Here is a 17,172-nt window from a genome sequence, read left to right as displayed (position 1 = left end):
GGAAGATATTTTAATGTTTTGGCCAAATCTATCATGACAAATTTGAAATTGCAATTGTTGAATAAAAATGTTAAATTAATAAAAAAATACTAGTTGAAACAAAATGAACTGGAAAAAATATGAGCATTTAAGCGTGTTTAAGTCTATTGGCTTATTTAACTTTAACCAGGATTTCTGACATTATTTTTAACCTTGTAAGTAGCCTTGTTACTGTCCTTATCATGGACAGATCTGCATACAAATACACTCAGTCATATCCAGCATTCGACCTTATCTTTTTCAACAGCCACCAAAATATACATTTCTCCTACGGGGAGCATAACAATCTGTCAATTCCCCAAGTCATCACAGATGATGATTGAGAAGAAGCAGAGATACCTTCGAATTTTAAGCCCCCGTTGAATATAGTTACCTAAATCCAACATAAAAATGCATATTGTGACATCTCCAAGATGTCGTAGACGTTAAAGTTTAGAGCCAAGATTTGAAAATTGCATTGTGATAGATGTGTTAATTTTGCCTTTGATGTCTCTTTTCCTCTTATAGAGCAGTTAGTATTATCTGGTTTTCGCAAAGGTCACAGTACAGAAACAGCACTTCTTCGAGTTACAGATGACATTAGACTCTCAATGGAACGTCGACAGGGTACGATTCTTACCTTATTTGATTTTTCTAAAGCATTCGATTGTGTAAATCACAGACTATTATTGCAAAAATTAAGGGCCATAGGATTTTCTGATAGTGTTCTTAAATGGTTAAGATCATATCTGTCAGATAGGCGGCAGTGTGTTCAGGTTGATGACTTGAGATCAGACTGGGAGATAGTTACATGTGGTGTGCCTCAAGGGTCAATCCTTGGGCCTTTACTTTTTGTACTGTACATCAATGACATTGGCACAACTCTCACTCACTGTAAATACCACATGTACGCTGACGACCTACAAATTTACTCTCACTTCAACGCCGATGACATTAACTATTGTGTTTCAAACATTAACGAAGACATTGGACGAATCATTGAATGGACCGATAAACATGGACTTAAAATCAATCATAACAAAACAAAACCCATCATAATCTGCCATCAACGACTGCAAGGCTCAATTGACTTTCATGCTACAAATCCAATCACTGTTAACGGTACTGAACTACCATACTGTGACAAAGTGAAAAACTTGGGACTGACTCTCAACACTACACTCACTTGGGGAGATGCAGTGATTGATATTCGTAAAAAGGTGTTCTCATCAATACATTCATTAAAGAGATTGCAAACTTTCTTGCCATTGCACATAAAGCTCCACCTTGTCAAATCACTCGTATTTCCCCACTTCACTTACTGCAACTCTGTGATCAATGACATGACTGTAAGTCTTGCTGGTGTGCTGCAACGCTCGCAAAATTATTGCTTGCGATTTGCATTTGATTTAAGACGCTTTGAACACATTACACCTTTCTACATTGAATCAAAAATATTAAAGTTGAACGATCAGAGGCTACTTAAAATCACCATGTTAGCATTCTCAATTTAAAAAAATAGATTGCCAAAATATTTTGAAGGGGACTTTAGCTTTGTAGCCGAAGGTAGCTTGAGGAGTTCACGCACTGCATCTTTCACGTTACGCATACCTCATCATAGGAGTACAGCATATGACAGGGCCTTTGTTGTAACTGCCTGCCGTCTTTGGAACAACTTACCTTACCTTTATCCATCAAAATGCTTGATAGTCGTCCTCGGTTCGTGGCGGCACTGAAAAAAATGTACTTTGAGCGTATGGCCTCGGCTGGTGCGTCCTAGGACTGTTTTGGCACTTGCGTAATTGCTGACTGAGTGTGTGAGACTTTTTTGTTGTTGTTAGGCATTTTGTTTTCGTTTTATCAAAAAAGTATTGTTTTTGTGTAAATAATGTGTTAAATTGTATTTTCTATTTTCTATTTATAATTATGTATGCAGGTTAAGTGTAAGAAAGGGCCATGTGGCCCTAACTTTGCCTGTTGAAATAAAGGATTTTCATTTCATTTCATTTCATTTAGTATTTTGAATTGGAGTTATAACAGTTTTCTGTTCAGAAGCAACGTAATTAAGAAAATAAGATTACAGTGGCATAGTTAAAATTTGAAAAGCGAGATTCAACAACCTCTAGAAAAATTTACTCATCGTTTTAAGCATACGGAGTGGCCTTGCTTCAGAATTACAGTTAGTAGCCAATGCTTATTATGACTGGTACGATGGCGTCGTCCTGTAATCCAACTACTAGGAGATGACGAATTGTGGATATTTATAGGCATGCACTGTGGATGCGATACTCCCTGGTGTGAATTACCTTCCATACTAGTGAATACTACAACTATCCGCAGTACTGTTCTGATAGACAAATTTGATAACTACAAGACAAAAATAAGGTTCGGATTCCACTATAAACTGTAGGTACCTTAGTTACCATGTGCTATATTATCATATACTAATCTCCATGCCATATCAAAGTAAAGTATAAAGTGTTGAATATATTGAACGTTCACATACTCTGTCGAAATTTTGTTTCACATACAACCAAATATATTTTGCAACAAAACTTTTGTCAGAGTTATATAACACTGACAAAAAGTCAATTTTTGTTTTGCCACAAAATACTTGTTTCAATCTAATCACTGGCTAATAATAAAAACTTATAGGTGAAAAGGAGAAACAATGTGTATGATATGATATATCATATGGAAACAGGTTAAAAAGTTCACGAATCAACTCGATACCATCTAATTGAGCATACACAGCTGGCAGAAATCGTCATAATTATTCTTTCAGTTGGTTTGGCCACCATGAAACGAGCATTGGGTGCTACAGTGAGTATTGTATTATTTACAACTATAAAAAAATTCGAATACTTTAAACTGGAAATTGTGCTTGCAAATATTTGGATTTCTTCAAAATAATTACTTTGGTTTATAATTTAAAATTGCTTCGTATACAGGGTGTCACAAAAATCGGTAATGGGCTGTACAGAACCAGATACTAAATACAAAAATATGATGAAAATCTAGAATAACATTTTACCAGAATTACTTCGTTAACCAGATATTCGCCATTTTGTATTTCTCACATAAACAAACAAGTTTATCTTTGAATTTTTCCAACAGATATTTATAAAGATTTGTATGTGGGCTAAGGTAGGTCTGACCCACGTAAGAAAAACATTGATCCTGGTCCAAAACGAAATTTATAAATGGCGGTAATTTTAATTTGTCATAAAATCAGCCATTTTATATAGTATTTTTTATTAATTAAAAAAAAACCTAAAGTTTCTGCCATTTTCAAATTTGGTATTGAATTCAGATAATTTTGTTCTCTCATGGGTCTATTCTAACTTAACCTACTTACAAAGTCGCATAAAGATTTATTTGAAAATGAATCTAATATAAACATGTTTATTTGACACAAAATGGTGGATATCTGGTTAACGAGGCGATTTTGGTAAAATGTTATTCTAGATTTGTATCTTATTTTTGTACGTAGAATTCAGTTCTGTAAAGCACGTTGTGGTTTTTCGTGACATCCTGTACAAAACTTATATTCCTATGGACTTAAATATTCGTACTCGGCTTTGCATTATTCAAAGTACAATATTAGCTATAATTATTTTAAAATAGCAACTCTCAGAAATTCCTCAGCAAATAGAACATAATTTCATGCTTTTTATTTTTCAAAGTCTTTTTTTTGCCATGGGCTCCGTAGCAATTGACAATTTCAAAACACTAAAGAGATATTTAAAAATGTCCTTAATTAGCGTTCGTACACTTGTAACTGGTCGCTTGACAAAGTGGGCTTCCTTGCACTGATAATTGCAAACTGCGGCTTTAAATTACTTTTTCCGCACTCATATTTTTGCCGCACTCCAGTATTCCAACCAAACAACGCGAAACAGTGTGCTTGTTTATACACGTAAGACGAGTACGCTTGAAAATAAGTTAGTTGTTGGAAACACTTAAAGATACTACGGCTATGATCAGCTAGTGCAGTGTTTTCCATTTCGTTCAACGCTTGGATTTAACCTAACCTAAAAATCTATTGTTTAAAAGACTAAATTATTTCAATTTTTTTTTTAATTATGTTTTTGTTCGTTTGATATTCATATTCTTTATAGTAACTGTAGGAAAAATAGTTGTAACGCGAGTGCAAAGTGCCACATCGCACTCTATATGCACTAATGACTATTGTAAACAAAAACAAGTGGGCTATTGGAGAACTGATTGAATAAATGTAAGGAAAGGGAAATCATATATTTTTCCTTTGATAAAAATTAGAGCTTATGAAACATATTACTATCTTTGATGTCAGGTGTTATCGAAAGCAGCTACTTTCCGTACGGAGTGATGGAAATAATGTTCCATAACCATTATAATACATTAAATACTGTTTATAAACCAATGATATTGCACTGTGGTAGGCCTATTTTGAGCAAAAAGACCGACTTTATCCCAGTCTTGGTGTTCTGTACACTGAGGCGCGTTTTATCTTCTTAATAGATTAAACACCTTATCCAAGGTTCCTGCCTCTGATATCATACACATTAGATAATCTTATCTTTTTTTAAGAGGTTGGTGGCCTCTTTTAACCTTGCATTTGCCCGTCCACATAGACTAACTGCCCTTGCGTGGAACGTATCCAGCAAAGCAAGAAGTGAGCCGGTACAGTACAAAGGTGAACTGTTAAAGTACTGATAAAATGTTTTCACTGCCTTGGGCCCGAAGTCCGTGACGCTACCGACTGAGTCACCGACTCACCATAAGCACATTACCATTACCATTTTACATGAAAACCTTGTTATTACGGTATTAAAATCTCCCTTACACAAATCAATTCAGCGGACTCTGCTTTAACAATCTAATACATCCAACCTTTTCAGGTCCTCTTCTTCTCAGTCATCGTAGTTGTCCAAAGCCAGGATGCCACATACAAAACTTTGCGACCGATCACTGACAACACCCTTTACCAATATCTCTACCAAAACATGCAGGGTTACGCTGACAAAATCTTCGCTGCGGAGGCTAAGCTTAGTGCTCTGAAGGGAAAGGGGAGCTTCAATAGAATGACACTTTGCGGCCTCAGATACGAAATCGACTCTAATGTGCTCCTATTCATGCTGAAAAGGTTTGGTTTTTTTCTGCATGTAGAATTTCTTAATGTATCTTCTGAGTATTTTGTTTTTGTTTTAAAATTATCTCTATTAACACTTTAAATATGTACTGTATTCAAACAATTGAGAGTATTAAGTACAAAGACAATAATTATATACTTAGTAATGGTACTTGTATTAGTCATTAGGTTGATACGGCTCCACTTCTGTCTTATTTTGGAACCCAAAAGCCATTGTAGTTAACCCAAGTCAAGGAAACACTCTAGAGACGATCCTTGATTTTATCTCTTTACAGTACTTCAGCAAGTCACATGGTAAAACATTGATATTATTTTATTCGTCCTCACAATTGGGCTCTAAGCTATTTTTAATAAGGTGGGAAAAAATCACGGGGTGGTTAAATATTTAAAAAAAGTAATTAAGATAGAGCTTGAAAACTTGGTACATAATTTCTGGGCAGTAAATAATTTTAACTAACATATTATTCAGTGGTGCGCTACCTTCTAGGAGTTAGAAGAAAATCTTAAATGGGAAACCCAACTGATCGTGTTTTCTTGCTCAAAATTGGATTTTGGATAACAAAATTAATATCTTTGATATCAGCTTTCATCGAAAATAACTACTTTCTGTACAAAGTTACGACAGATGTTTGCTTAATTTCTAACCTGTGTGTGTTGTAACTGATATACCTTGAAAAACCAATTTGTTGCAGATGGTCTACGCACAAGATAATTCTAGCAGCGCCTTCTAGGAACATAGAAGTGCACATGGCCCGAAACTGGTACTTCATTTTCACGAACCGAGCAATATACATGTTTCACTGTGTCTTCACACCAAAGCGACTAGTTCAAGACACCATCACTGTAACCAAATCGAAGGTTAACTAAGGACAGCTAACTGCTAAATAAATTGTGAATTAAAGAAAGCAGGAGTAAATGGCTGGAATTTTTCATTAATAATTGAATTCCAATCTCATGTGAAAAGGTCTGACTTTTGTTTTAAATATTTTATTTTATCTTACAAAATAATTTAAATATTTTAGGGAATAAGCCAAGCTATTCTCTATTTTGTTCTATTACTTCTGCTCATCGCTACACCTGTAGAGTCAAGGCCTCCAGATATATCTACCTCTGCTCTGTGAATACTTCAATGTTACTTGAAAGTCCCAACTGTCCGCTCTAGTAATGCAAATTTCTGATAGCTTACATGCGGTTTTCCCCAATAAATATAAACTGAAAATTGGTTATACGCAGTGTGGCAATGAAGTGTATTTGGCACAACTTTATAGCTCGCTAATAACTTAAAACATAATTATCTTAAGGATGAGATGGATTTCTTCGCTAATTGTAAACTACAGATCATATAAAAACTGTATCATGTATGCTGTGGATTTTTTCTCTTCGAAGCTATCGTTAGTTTGTAGTGGATCCTTTCATTGCTGAAAAATATTACACCTGTCTGAGACTACCGTAACACCTCGCCAATTTACAATACAATTGATTTCCGTCGTAAATAATTTTAAATGAGAACTTAAATGTCTAGCTGCATACCAAAGTCAAAAAGAATATGATTAAACGATACCAAGTATATGGCTGTGCAAGTAGAGCTAATAACCACATCAAAAGATATTTCAAGTTGTAGTTATCATTCTTTATATTCAAATTATAGATCACTTGACGCTATTTTTTTAATGGAAATCATGTTTTGATTTCAATTAAGTTTTAGCATTTTACCACTAAGAAATCATGATTTCATTGTTTGGGTGATTGAAAGTCAGCCAATGATGGATCAGGGATAATGAAAATTGATTTATTGATTTTATATTATTCATTGATTTAACACTGGACATAGCCTGCCTACCAATATTATCTTTAATCTGTTCATGCCAAATTGTATTAATTTTTTATAGGTACAAACTATTTCTTAACGTTAACCTTTATCATCATACTACACCATAAATGTATGTTTTGTAACAGGATGATAATGTCGTTAGGATAAAATTAAAAATTGCAATGGTATCATCTGAAAAATGCTCTAGACTGACGTTTATACAGTATGATTGTGTGATGACAGTATGATTGACCTATACACTACTATTGAACTGATCAATAACTGAAGTGATTCAATCTGATGTTTAAGGCCCCAGTGGATGTGCTAAAGCAAAATGTGTTATTTATAAACGAACCGAATATAAACGAACCATAAATTGTCAAGTTAACATGATTGGTTATTTTTTTTAACACAAAAGCACACACTGCGTTAGTAATAAAAGTATGTAAAACATTAAATTGAGTTCCTAAAACAAGTGTTACTATTTTTTAGCACAGCAGTGATTGTTTTGGGTACATGAATATGAATATTTTTTCGCACTTTCATCTCATATAAGACTTCATAAATGTCTGTAAGTTGCAAGTTAAAGCTATTGACTATATTTTTTAATGTCTCATAAATAAACAAAAACCAATGCCCAATAAAACAAAAAATTAAGTGTTTTTAATAATTTTTAACTTTTGCCCAAGAAACGTCAAATATTGTAAATACATAAGTCCAGAACTAATTCATTTTAAATACCAATACATACCATATTATTTTCATTTCTTTCGCGAACCAGGATACTTTGATGAATGTAAATTTTAAAAAATAAATGGAAGTTGATTTTAATTAGAATGCTATAGGACTAATTAGTCAATCATATTAGTACGTATTAGTCGTTCAGAGTAAGCGTGTAAAGGGCTTATAAGGGAGCCATTCACGTTGATTACCATAGAGGGCTCAGACATCAGTAGGCGTTCAAGTGGAATCGGCGGTTTATATCTGATAGAAATATATTTACTTATAAATCATACTTAAAGATATATTAAATCAACAATATTTTTTACTGGAAACCGTAAAACTTTTTCACTCAACTGAAAAAATGTTATAGTATGTGCATTTCCTTGCACTACAAAATTGTTAAATTTTACTTAATATTTTATTTATTACACATTGTAAGGTATTGTTATTTTGTAACAGTATAAATCTGTTTTACTATATTCTAATTCATGATTATTAGCTAAGTATTTTCTCTAGTAAGTATTCCATCTTAAATGTTTGGAATTTTATGATTTTATCTACCTTCAACATATGTTGTTTGATTCTCTAGCACTTTGGCTTTAAGGTGAGAAGTTTTGACTATTGAAGGTTGAAACTGGGAATAATGGATTACATGACATAACTTTGGTGCAGACTTGTACACTGTGGATCAAATGGTTAATGATTGCCTTCTAATGTCCCTTCCTAGTAGATTTTCCAGTATTTGTTTCAGAATTGAACCTGGATTTACATTTCTTGTCACCGAATATTGCAATATTGTTCTCCAATATTATTGGGTACGCAATGTTATGCTTACTATTGATTTGTGAATGGGCAATATTCTATATTATATCAGAATTTATTTTAAGACTAAGTGACGAACGTACATTTTACATTGGCTTTTCACAAATCTGTGTGCTTCTGTTAGCAGAACAAACCAAATTTATTTTAATATCATCCTCTTTTCATTTTCTAAAGTCCCTTCTGAATCCAATTAAATACATTTACCAAAATTTAGGAGTGGTTATACATAATATGTCATATTTTTAATATTATTTTGTGTCAACAGTTTACCTACGATGGGACCTACGATTTCCGGTGGTAAAACTAAGAGTACTCTAATGCCTAAAACTTTTCCGGTGAACCTTTTCTTTTAGAGGTCCGTGTTAAGAATCACAATGAAGTTAGATCTAACTTCTTGGTTCTTCGTTTGGTTTGTTTCTAACAGGATTGTCTCTTTCGTAAAGTTTAAATCCTATTGTGTAAGGTAAATGACTTCTTTCTTTCAAAGCCAAAATACGTGACGAACAAAGATGAGTATTACCTTATCACATCCATCGTGCTGGGGATGCGTTCTTTATAGAGAAACTTTGGTCAAAAAACGTTTTTGGGAAGTTTTCCTCGCAGTTGTTGTATTTTAATGCATAATAATTTTTTGATTCATTAACCTGCAATGTTTTTGTGTGCCTAATTGCCCAAGGAAACGCCACTTGACTAAATAGATTACAGTTAAATATATTGCGTTACTGTAATGCTTATTTACAAAAATGTACTTAAACATTTTCTATACTTAAAATGATAAGACATGTAATTATCTTGTCTATCCTATCCAATATTGAGAAGACATAACGATTGGGATTTGTAGCAGAAGAGGTTTCAAATAATGGAAATATTTTGCAACTTAAACTATACAAGGAAATGTTTGTAAGATAACAATTTATAAACATGAAACACAGCCGTAAACATAACCTTGGAGTCCTTGGAGCCTAGACGTTCTAATTCGTAAAACATTTAGAGAACTACAAAGAAAATGTCTAATCCTTCAGTATACTAGATATTTAAATTACAATCACTCTGGCGTTTGAACTAATATTTTGAGATGGTAAATAACTCTTCAGCAGCTGTTTGAAATTAACGAAATCAACTTTGCTCTTATGGTGGGAAAATCCAAGATGGCTGTTAGCTTCCATGGACTCCCTTGGAGAACAATTCAAAACTACAAAGAACATTTCTAATCTCACAGTATACTAGACATCTAAATTATAATCACTTTGGTGATTGAAAAAATATTTTTGGACGATCATTAACTCTTCAGCAGCTGTTTGAAATTATACATTATGGTTGCTAGCCCCCAAGGACTCTTAAATGTTGCATAAGAGTGGCTTTGCTGTTGTTAACTATTGAAACCCTAAATAAAACAAATTGTAGCGAAAATCGTTGTTAATGGGTTTTGTTGAATGTCTAAACTGAACGAATTATAATTAAATTTACTTAAACTTAAAGTAAAAGAGAAAGTGATTGATCAATAGGTACTTTAACACAATTGCCATTCAAATCAAAGGGAATGTCACTGAAAAGGACTAACAGATTATGTTGGCTGGTTTAATATTGGGCCAATAAAAGGAATATTATAAATAGATGCATTTTTTGTGGTTCCATAATACTAGATCTTAAAACACCTTGTACGTTCCATGGTCAATTAGTATACATTTACATGCATTTAATCAAATACTTCAACCTTATGCTTTTAATTAACAGTCAATGAATGCCCCCTCCCACCCTAAACATATGTAACTGTTTTAAGAAAGCCTGTTTTAGTTTTCAATGGCTCCATTAAAGACGCATAATCATTTTAAATCCTCCTTATGGAGCAGTTTAACCGATATAAAAGGAAAAATCATTACCTATAAAAGGGAAAGGGTCTTTAATATTTTATTCGAAACTAATCCTTTATTAGTGTGGGTATTGTAGCTTAATACTTCTCTCGCACTTTGAGCTATTAACCAGTCGTTTAAATGAATACACATTTTTTAATCCGATACAATGTTATTATCACTTAACATGACACGTTTTATCATAAAGACAATTCTCTAAGGATTCTTTCTCATATATACAGGGTGTTCAAAAAAAGGGTGGGGACTTAATTAATCTACGTACTGATTCCTTGGGTATTACCCAAAATCGCTTCGTAAACCAGATATCCGACATTTTTTATTTGTTTATACACTTTTTATCTTTACATTTTTTCAACCGATCTTTATGAAACTTGTATATATGTTGAGGTAGAAGAGACCGATGTTAGGGGAAAAAACTACTTGATGCAACTTAAAATTTCAAAATGGCGGTCATTTTAGTTTTTTAACCTTAAACTACTCAAAAACGGTTAATTTATGAAAAAATTCTAAGATAATTTAGCATTTTTAGTATTTAAACGATACCTAGCTCAAAAAGATCGGAATAAGAAATAGCTTAAATATAACAGTTTTACAACTACAAATCATAATATTTCAACTATTTCTTATTTAATCTTTTTTGAACTTGGTATCGTTTGATAGAAAATTACAAATGCTAAAAAACATACAAATTGCTGCAAATTGTTTTGGTTGTTACAAATGCTTATGTCTTCTTGGCTTTTTTTTAAAAAGCCTTTTTTGTAATTTAAGTTCAAAAATTAAAATGGCCACCATTTTGAAATTTTAAGTTGAGTCAAGATAAAAGTGTTTCCTATCATGGGTCTCATCTACATTAGCATACCAAGTTTCATAAGGACCAGTAGAAAGAATTCAAAAATAAAAATCTTTATCTAAAAATACAAAATTTTGGATATCTGGTTGACGAAGTTATTTTAGAAAAAAAATGTTATTCTTGATTTTCTCCATCACCCATGAAATCACTACGTAAAATATGTCCCCACCTTTTTTGAACGCCCTCTATATACATTAAATGAATTCTTTAAACTTTTTATTTTATACGTGTTGAGTAAACTGTTATCGTTGGCATACTAAGTAATCTTTATCCAATTAATAAACAACTTTTTGTGGAGAGGAAAGAGAACAACATACTGCCAAACGTTTTATATGAACAAAATGAGGAATCTTCCCCACAATTTAATAACGTGTTCTTGGCGTTGAGAATCCACAAATTAAATTCCATGTTCTAGAGTCTAGACGGCATGTACACGACATGACAGATATTAAATTACCTATTAGGTAGAGAAGATGTTATTATATTACATATACTTTTCGAAACTTGCAAAGATGCTATATCACTTCATCAAAAATATGATCAGATTTAATATACAAACATTTAATACAAATACTTTTAGTTAGTTTTAGTCAAATAATAAAAAGCATACTGCCTTCCTATTTATGCAACTTTGTTCGAATGGTCTAGTATTGAAGACATACAAAATTAGATGAATTATTTGACCTATTCAAGATTATGAAAACTTAAATGAGCTTTAGTGTTGTTTGGTTAAATTTAAACTGTAATCAAACTGAAAGCAAAAATTTTAGGAGTTTATTTTCCTTGTATTTCTGTTTATTTATTACTGTTGCAATAACACGAGTTATGAGGTAGGAATTTTAGTCAGTAGTTTTATATATTTAAAATGTATAAATTACTTCTGAAATTTGTAAAATAATTTTTAAAACCCGTAAAACATTACTAAAATCTTGTATAATTTATGTTTATGACAGCTCTAAAATTTTCTTTTTATGAACTTGCGAGGTAACCAACTTTTAAATCACTCTCTATCCTATAGTGCCAAATTACAAATTAAGTGAATAACAAAACTAAATATCATATAGCCTATTTCAAAAGGCTCGGTGAAGCAATCAATAGGTTGTAGAAAGAATTCAATAAATATATAAATTTTTAATTTACAGATCTTCAAGTATACTCTAGTCCGTACCTTTTACCAAACACGCATTACTGACAGATCCGGTTCTTCCCCAGGGTATATATAGCCCAGAACTGTCAACACAGCGACACTTCTTATGTCACAATATTTGCTGTTGGCAATGTTTCACTTCAGGGACATAACACTTTTTATTTGTTGACAATGATATCCATAGAATAAAACACCAACGTAGTGACGCAAGGTAATTCATTTAAAAGTTCAAATTGTACATGTTTCTTGGAACATATTTTTGTTATATTTTTATAACGTATTTAAATTGTCTTTAACGTATTTTTCCACTCAAAATAAATTGTGTTTATTTTATTGTGTATTAAGGAATATAATCTTAAAAAATGTGAACGAAAAAGTCTGCTAACTCTTGACAATACTTGTCTAAAGTTATTCATTGACTGTTATTATTGTCTGTTAGTTGTTTAATTTTTTCCATGTATAGCATGCTTACATAACTTATTCAAGAACGATTTTGTATTTATTATTTCATTGCATTAATGTAGTGTTATTGTAAATTAGGCCCTCTCGTATTTGCTGATGATTGTAAAAATAGTGTGACAGTGTGAAATAAATTAAGAGTTTTATAACAATTCAACCATTTTATCGTCAAATAAAACATAATTAAACACAAACCCTGTACCTAACACAATCAAAGATTCACTACAAATACTTTCTCTCAAAAATACCCCTGTAAAGTTAGTTGGTAACTTTGGTACACCTTCACTGATTGGACTACAGTGTGGTAGACCAAAGCAATGCATTTAGGATACCAGATACCACGAATAGTTCGTACTCGAAATACCTCAGGATAGTTGGTTAGTAGCCTCGTCCAACATTATCAATGGATATTCTACAGTGTGTTGGATTTGAAAACTCCATTTTGAGAATAATATACTACTATTGGACTTGGAAAAATGATTCATAACGTAACAAAAATCAAAATTACATTAGATACAATTTCATCTTAAAATCTGTCAAGGCTTACAACTACCTGTCAATACGTTATTATGAGTGTATGGTACAGTAATAATGAGTCTATGGAATTAATTTATGGTATTTTAATGTTCAGCACAATAAGTAAGTAACCTAGATACTAGGCGAAATGACAACCAATATATATTATGCCTTTTTATAGTTAGATTATCATCCTTGGTATTAACCAGTGCCAATTTAATCCCAAATATACTTTATTTTTTTCAAGCTTTGAAAAGACTATGTTGATATCTTGGTAGATTTAAAGTCGGTTTCACATAGCTTTTGAAGGAAATCTAAAAGGATTACCATATTTTCATTAATTATGTATTTAAAATTTGTTCGAAAAATAGTTTGGGTTTCGGAATGTTTAAGGTAGGTACGATTAACAAATAGGAAGACTGTAACTGAACAAAATTTGATTAAATGTTTTATTATTTAGAACAAAATAAATTAAATCCAGCTAACACCCCTTTACAAACTAAATCCCTAGATACATTTTAGGAAAGGATGTTTAGCTGAGTGAAATGTGGCTTTAGCAGATGTTTTATCTTTTCCCGGGAAACTTTTACATTCGCTCGCGTTACTTTGATGAATTACTTTACTTTCATCCAACACTGTTAAACTTAGATTTTCGTTTTACTTTTGAACATTTTGGGGAACATAAATAACGTAAATCATTCCTGAGTGATTAAACCACGCATATTTTGTTTTGTATTTTATGCTTTCCATTAAGATAAAATATTCAGCACCTTATATGTGGATTAAGACTGTTACTTACTGTTATTTAGATGACATATTTTTACTGAAGATTTATTCTTAAAAACTGTTCTGGATAAGAGATTTTATTGTGTCATAGTTTAAATTTGTAACAAAACTGGCAAAAAAATGTATTCTACTCTGAGTTAATCTCCATAGTAGAGAAAACTGCTTTAGGGGTTTTATGTAAAATCTAGCAACTACTTCATAAGGAAATATGCATAGTGTGTGTTTCAACGAAAAATTATTTTACTGTAAGTTAATGTGTAGAAGAACCTGTTTTTGGTAAAACATTTGTCAATACTGCAGATCAAGTAAATTTAATATTGATACAAGTAATGCATTGCTTAATTTATTTTTATACAGCCATGTTTTACCTCTTCCGTTAATTCACTACCACTAGTGGAATGTGGTTAGGTTAGTTTAGGTTGTTAGGGTTTTCTAACTCTATACTAACCTAACCTAACCTAACCAAAGTTTGACTCACAACCAATTCTATTGCTAATAATCTATTGCTCTAAGGACTAGTAGTAGTAGTTAATAACTGGAAAAGGTCCAGCCAATTTTATAAACGCAAAAAATAAATGTCTGTAGGGAAAGTCTTTTAATATATCGAAAGTAAAACATGCAATGTCTTGCAATCAGAAGATGGTGGGAGTAAAAAGACAAACATCGTTAGCAGTCAGTCAATCAATGATTGTAAGCTGTATTCATGCAAATATTGGTCCGTTTGCCTGGTAGTAATTGAATGCAAACAGGATAGCAAGTAAGAACAAACCAGGATTCTGATAGAATAAACAATATTGGGGCTAAAACTATATTATATTGGTCCTCTAAGAGTATGAGGTAGAAACAGTCTGCAAACCTCTTCAAATTCTATATTAACTTAAATTAGTATCAGTTCAGTATGATATTGAATTTTAAGACTAATCACGTATTGGAGTTTTAAATCAATTGAAATAGAAAAATGCCAAAATATATTTCTCATTTCAAAATTCTTATTTACAGTTTTAAATCTGAACATATTAATTACTAAGTATGTGTTTGAATAGTTATAAACATTAGGAACCCTTACAAAATTGTACTATAACATCTCATATGTTTCAAAAATAGTAATCAATATTTATAAAATAGTTTAGAATGTTTTATTACAATTCGGTAATGTTTAAACATAATTGAACTGCCATAGAAAGTGTTTATATGTATATATATTGTGTTAAAACTTGAGAATCAACCTTGTGAGCTAATTACAAAAATGACTAATTCCTAAACGAATAAATTGAGCATTATAGCCTTAGTATATAATCACACGTAGTAGATTAACTATATTTCAATGTATTCATATTCATTGAGTATTTAAAAAGTATAAACAGTCATTGAGGTGTATAGAACTTTAATCGAGAGATAAAATTAATTAATTAATTACTTTTCCCAAAGAATGTTTTTTTTTCTTTTATAGGCCTGATTACTGTCATATAAATAAAAGCTATGTACATATTAAACACAAGTGTACTAAACCACCCGTGTTTCAATAATACATAAATAACTAATGCATATTTTTATTTATTGACATAATTGATTAGTTATTTTATAAATGAGGATGAACAAAAGAAATAATGTTTTACGTATCGCTACTTGGGGAAAATGTTTTATGACACCTCGTAGCAAAAACTTTACCGATTCATCATTAGAATGAACCTCATTCGTTCTTTTACTTGTATTTTCTTGTATCACATTTTGCGCCTTTTATGTACATGTCCGTATTAGAATAAAATTTCAATATTTCTTGTTTATCAGACATCAAGCTATTGTAATTTGTAAGGTTTTACAAATTTAACTAAACAAATTAAGTGACATATCAAATAAGTGATAAACTGATCCAAATCAAATTAACTCATTGATATCAGGAAGGATCAGATCCATATCAATCTTATGTTATTGATTTTTCGAATATAAGTAACATGTCCCACCACATGTACTATAATTTATAATTTATAACAGAACAACTGAACGGTCTGCAGAGGCTGTAAGTCAGTGAGGCTGAAAGCTGATATTAACACTTCCAGAAGCGGAAAATGGGTTAATTTAAATTACTTCTACGAGAGCAAGCAGTGACATACACACTAGCAAACTTTCTCATTGTTAATTCCAACATTTTCTCCTAATTTAGTACAATTCATAACGTCATTAAACAAAACAGGGGTTTAAGAAACTATCAAGTTTTCTTTACATTAACTTTATTGTACATTATAGATGCATATGGGTCTACTATTTATATTACAAGTATGAATATGATATTGTTAGGAGTTTTTCTAGATGTCCTATATCATTTTTATGTTAATACTGCTCAATGTATTTTCCTACGTACATTCGTAATAATAATAATATAAATTTACATACTTGTAAAGCTTAAGGCAAACACTTAAGTTCATGTTTTTCTACTCAACTATAACTTACCAAGGTACAATGTATTGTACAAAAACACATGTCTCACCTAAACGTTCATCATAAAAATGTATGCACCCTAATTGATATATTCTATAAGCATTCAGAACTTGCTCACTTACATACAATAATATGTTGTTGCTTCATACGATTCCTACAGATGTTGCTTTCTTATGGCAGCAATCATATATACTCTTTTTGAAAAGTAATACTTTTACTAAACATTTTTAAAATCATAAACTCTCTTTGGTTAAAATGATTTAATGATGTGAAAAAAGCTGTCATAGTACTCTCCCTAGTAGATTTTCTGAAAACTTGTTAGGTAGCTGAGTAGTTATAGTGCTCGCCTAGTAATCAAAAGGTTGCTGGATTACCCCCGAGAATAGCTTTTGATGGTTCGAAACTGGGCCCAGCTGTCCATGATCATTGTGCATTAAATACATGATCCTGACTACTAAAACAGCTGGTCTTTGTCAGCTACACAGCAAACAATATACAGAACTTCTCCCTCCATTTTATAGCCTACTCTTCCTTCACTTATATTTGGGTTGAAAAAACGCGCACCTAAGGCGTACCTAAGTCAATTATTAATAATGATAA

The 17,172-nt window shown here is 31.7% G+C and overlaps 1 protein-coding gene across 1 annotated transcript; it reads left to right on the top strand.

Annotated features, from left to right (window-relative positions):
* The first annotated feature begins 2,734 nt into the window (after positions 1-2,734).
* Positions 2,735-6,068, top strand: LOC128987977 (uncharacterized). The gene is made up of 3 exons (XM_054409137.1): positions 2,735-2,841; positions 4,902-5,146; positions 5,845-6,068. The coding sequence occupies exons 1-3, from the start codon at positions 2,818-2,820 to the stop codon at positions 6,017-6,019; spliced, it is 444 nt and encodes a 147-aa protein (XP_054265112.1). The 5' UTR covers positions 2,735-2,817; the 3' UTR covers positions 6,020-6,068.
* Positions 6,069-17,172: the final 11,104 nt, after the last annotated feature.

The sequence above is a fragment of the Macrosteles quadrilineatus genome, unplaced genomic scaffold (assembly GCF_028750875.1).
Source record: "Macrosteles quadrilineatus isolate MER2022 unplaced genomic scaffold, UCM_ALF_1.0 Scaffold_2__2_contigs__length_208266976, whole genome shotgun sequence".
Lineage (NCBI taxonomy): Eukaryota > Metazoa > Arthropoda > Insecta > Hemiptera > Cicadellidae > Macrosteles > Macrosteles quadrilineatus.
The sequence above is the reverse complement of the archived record's forward strand: the minus strand, read 5'-3'. Positions and strand labels throughout refer to the sequence as shown.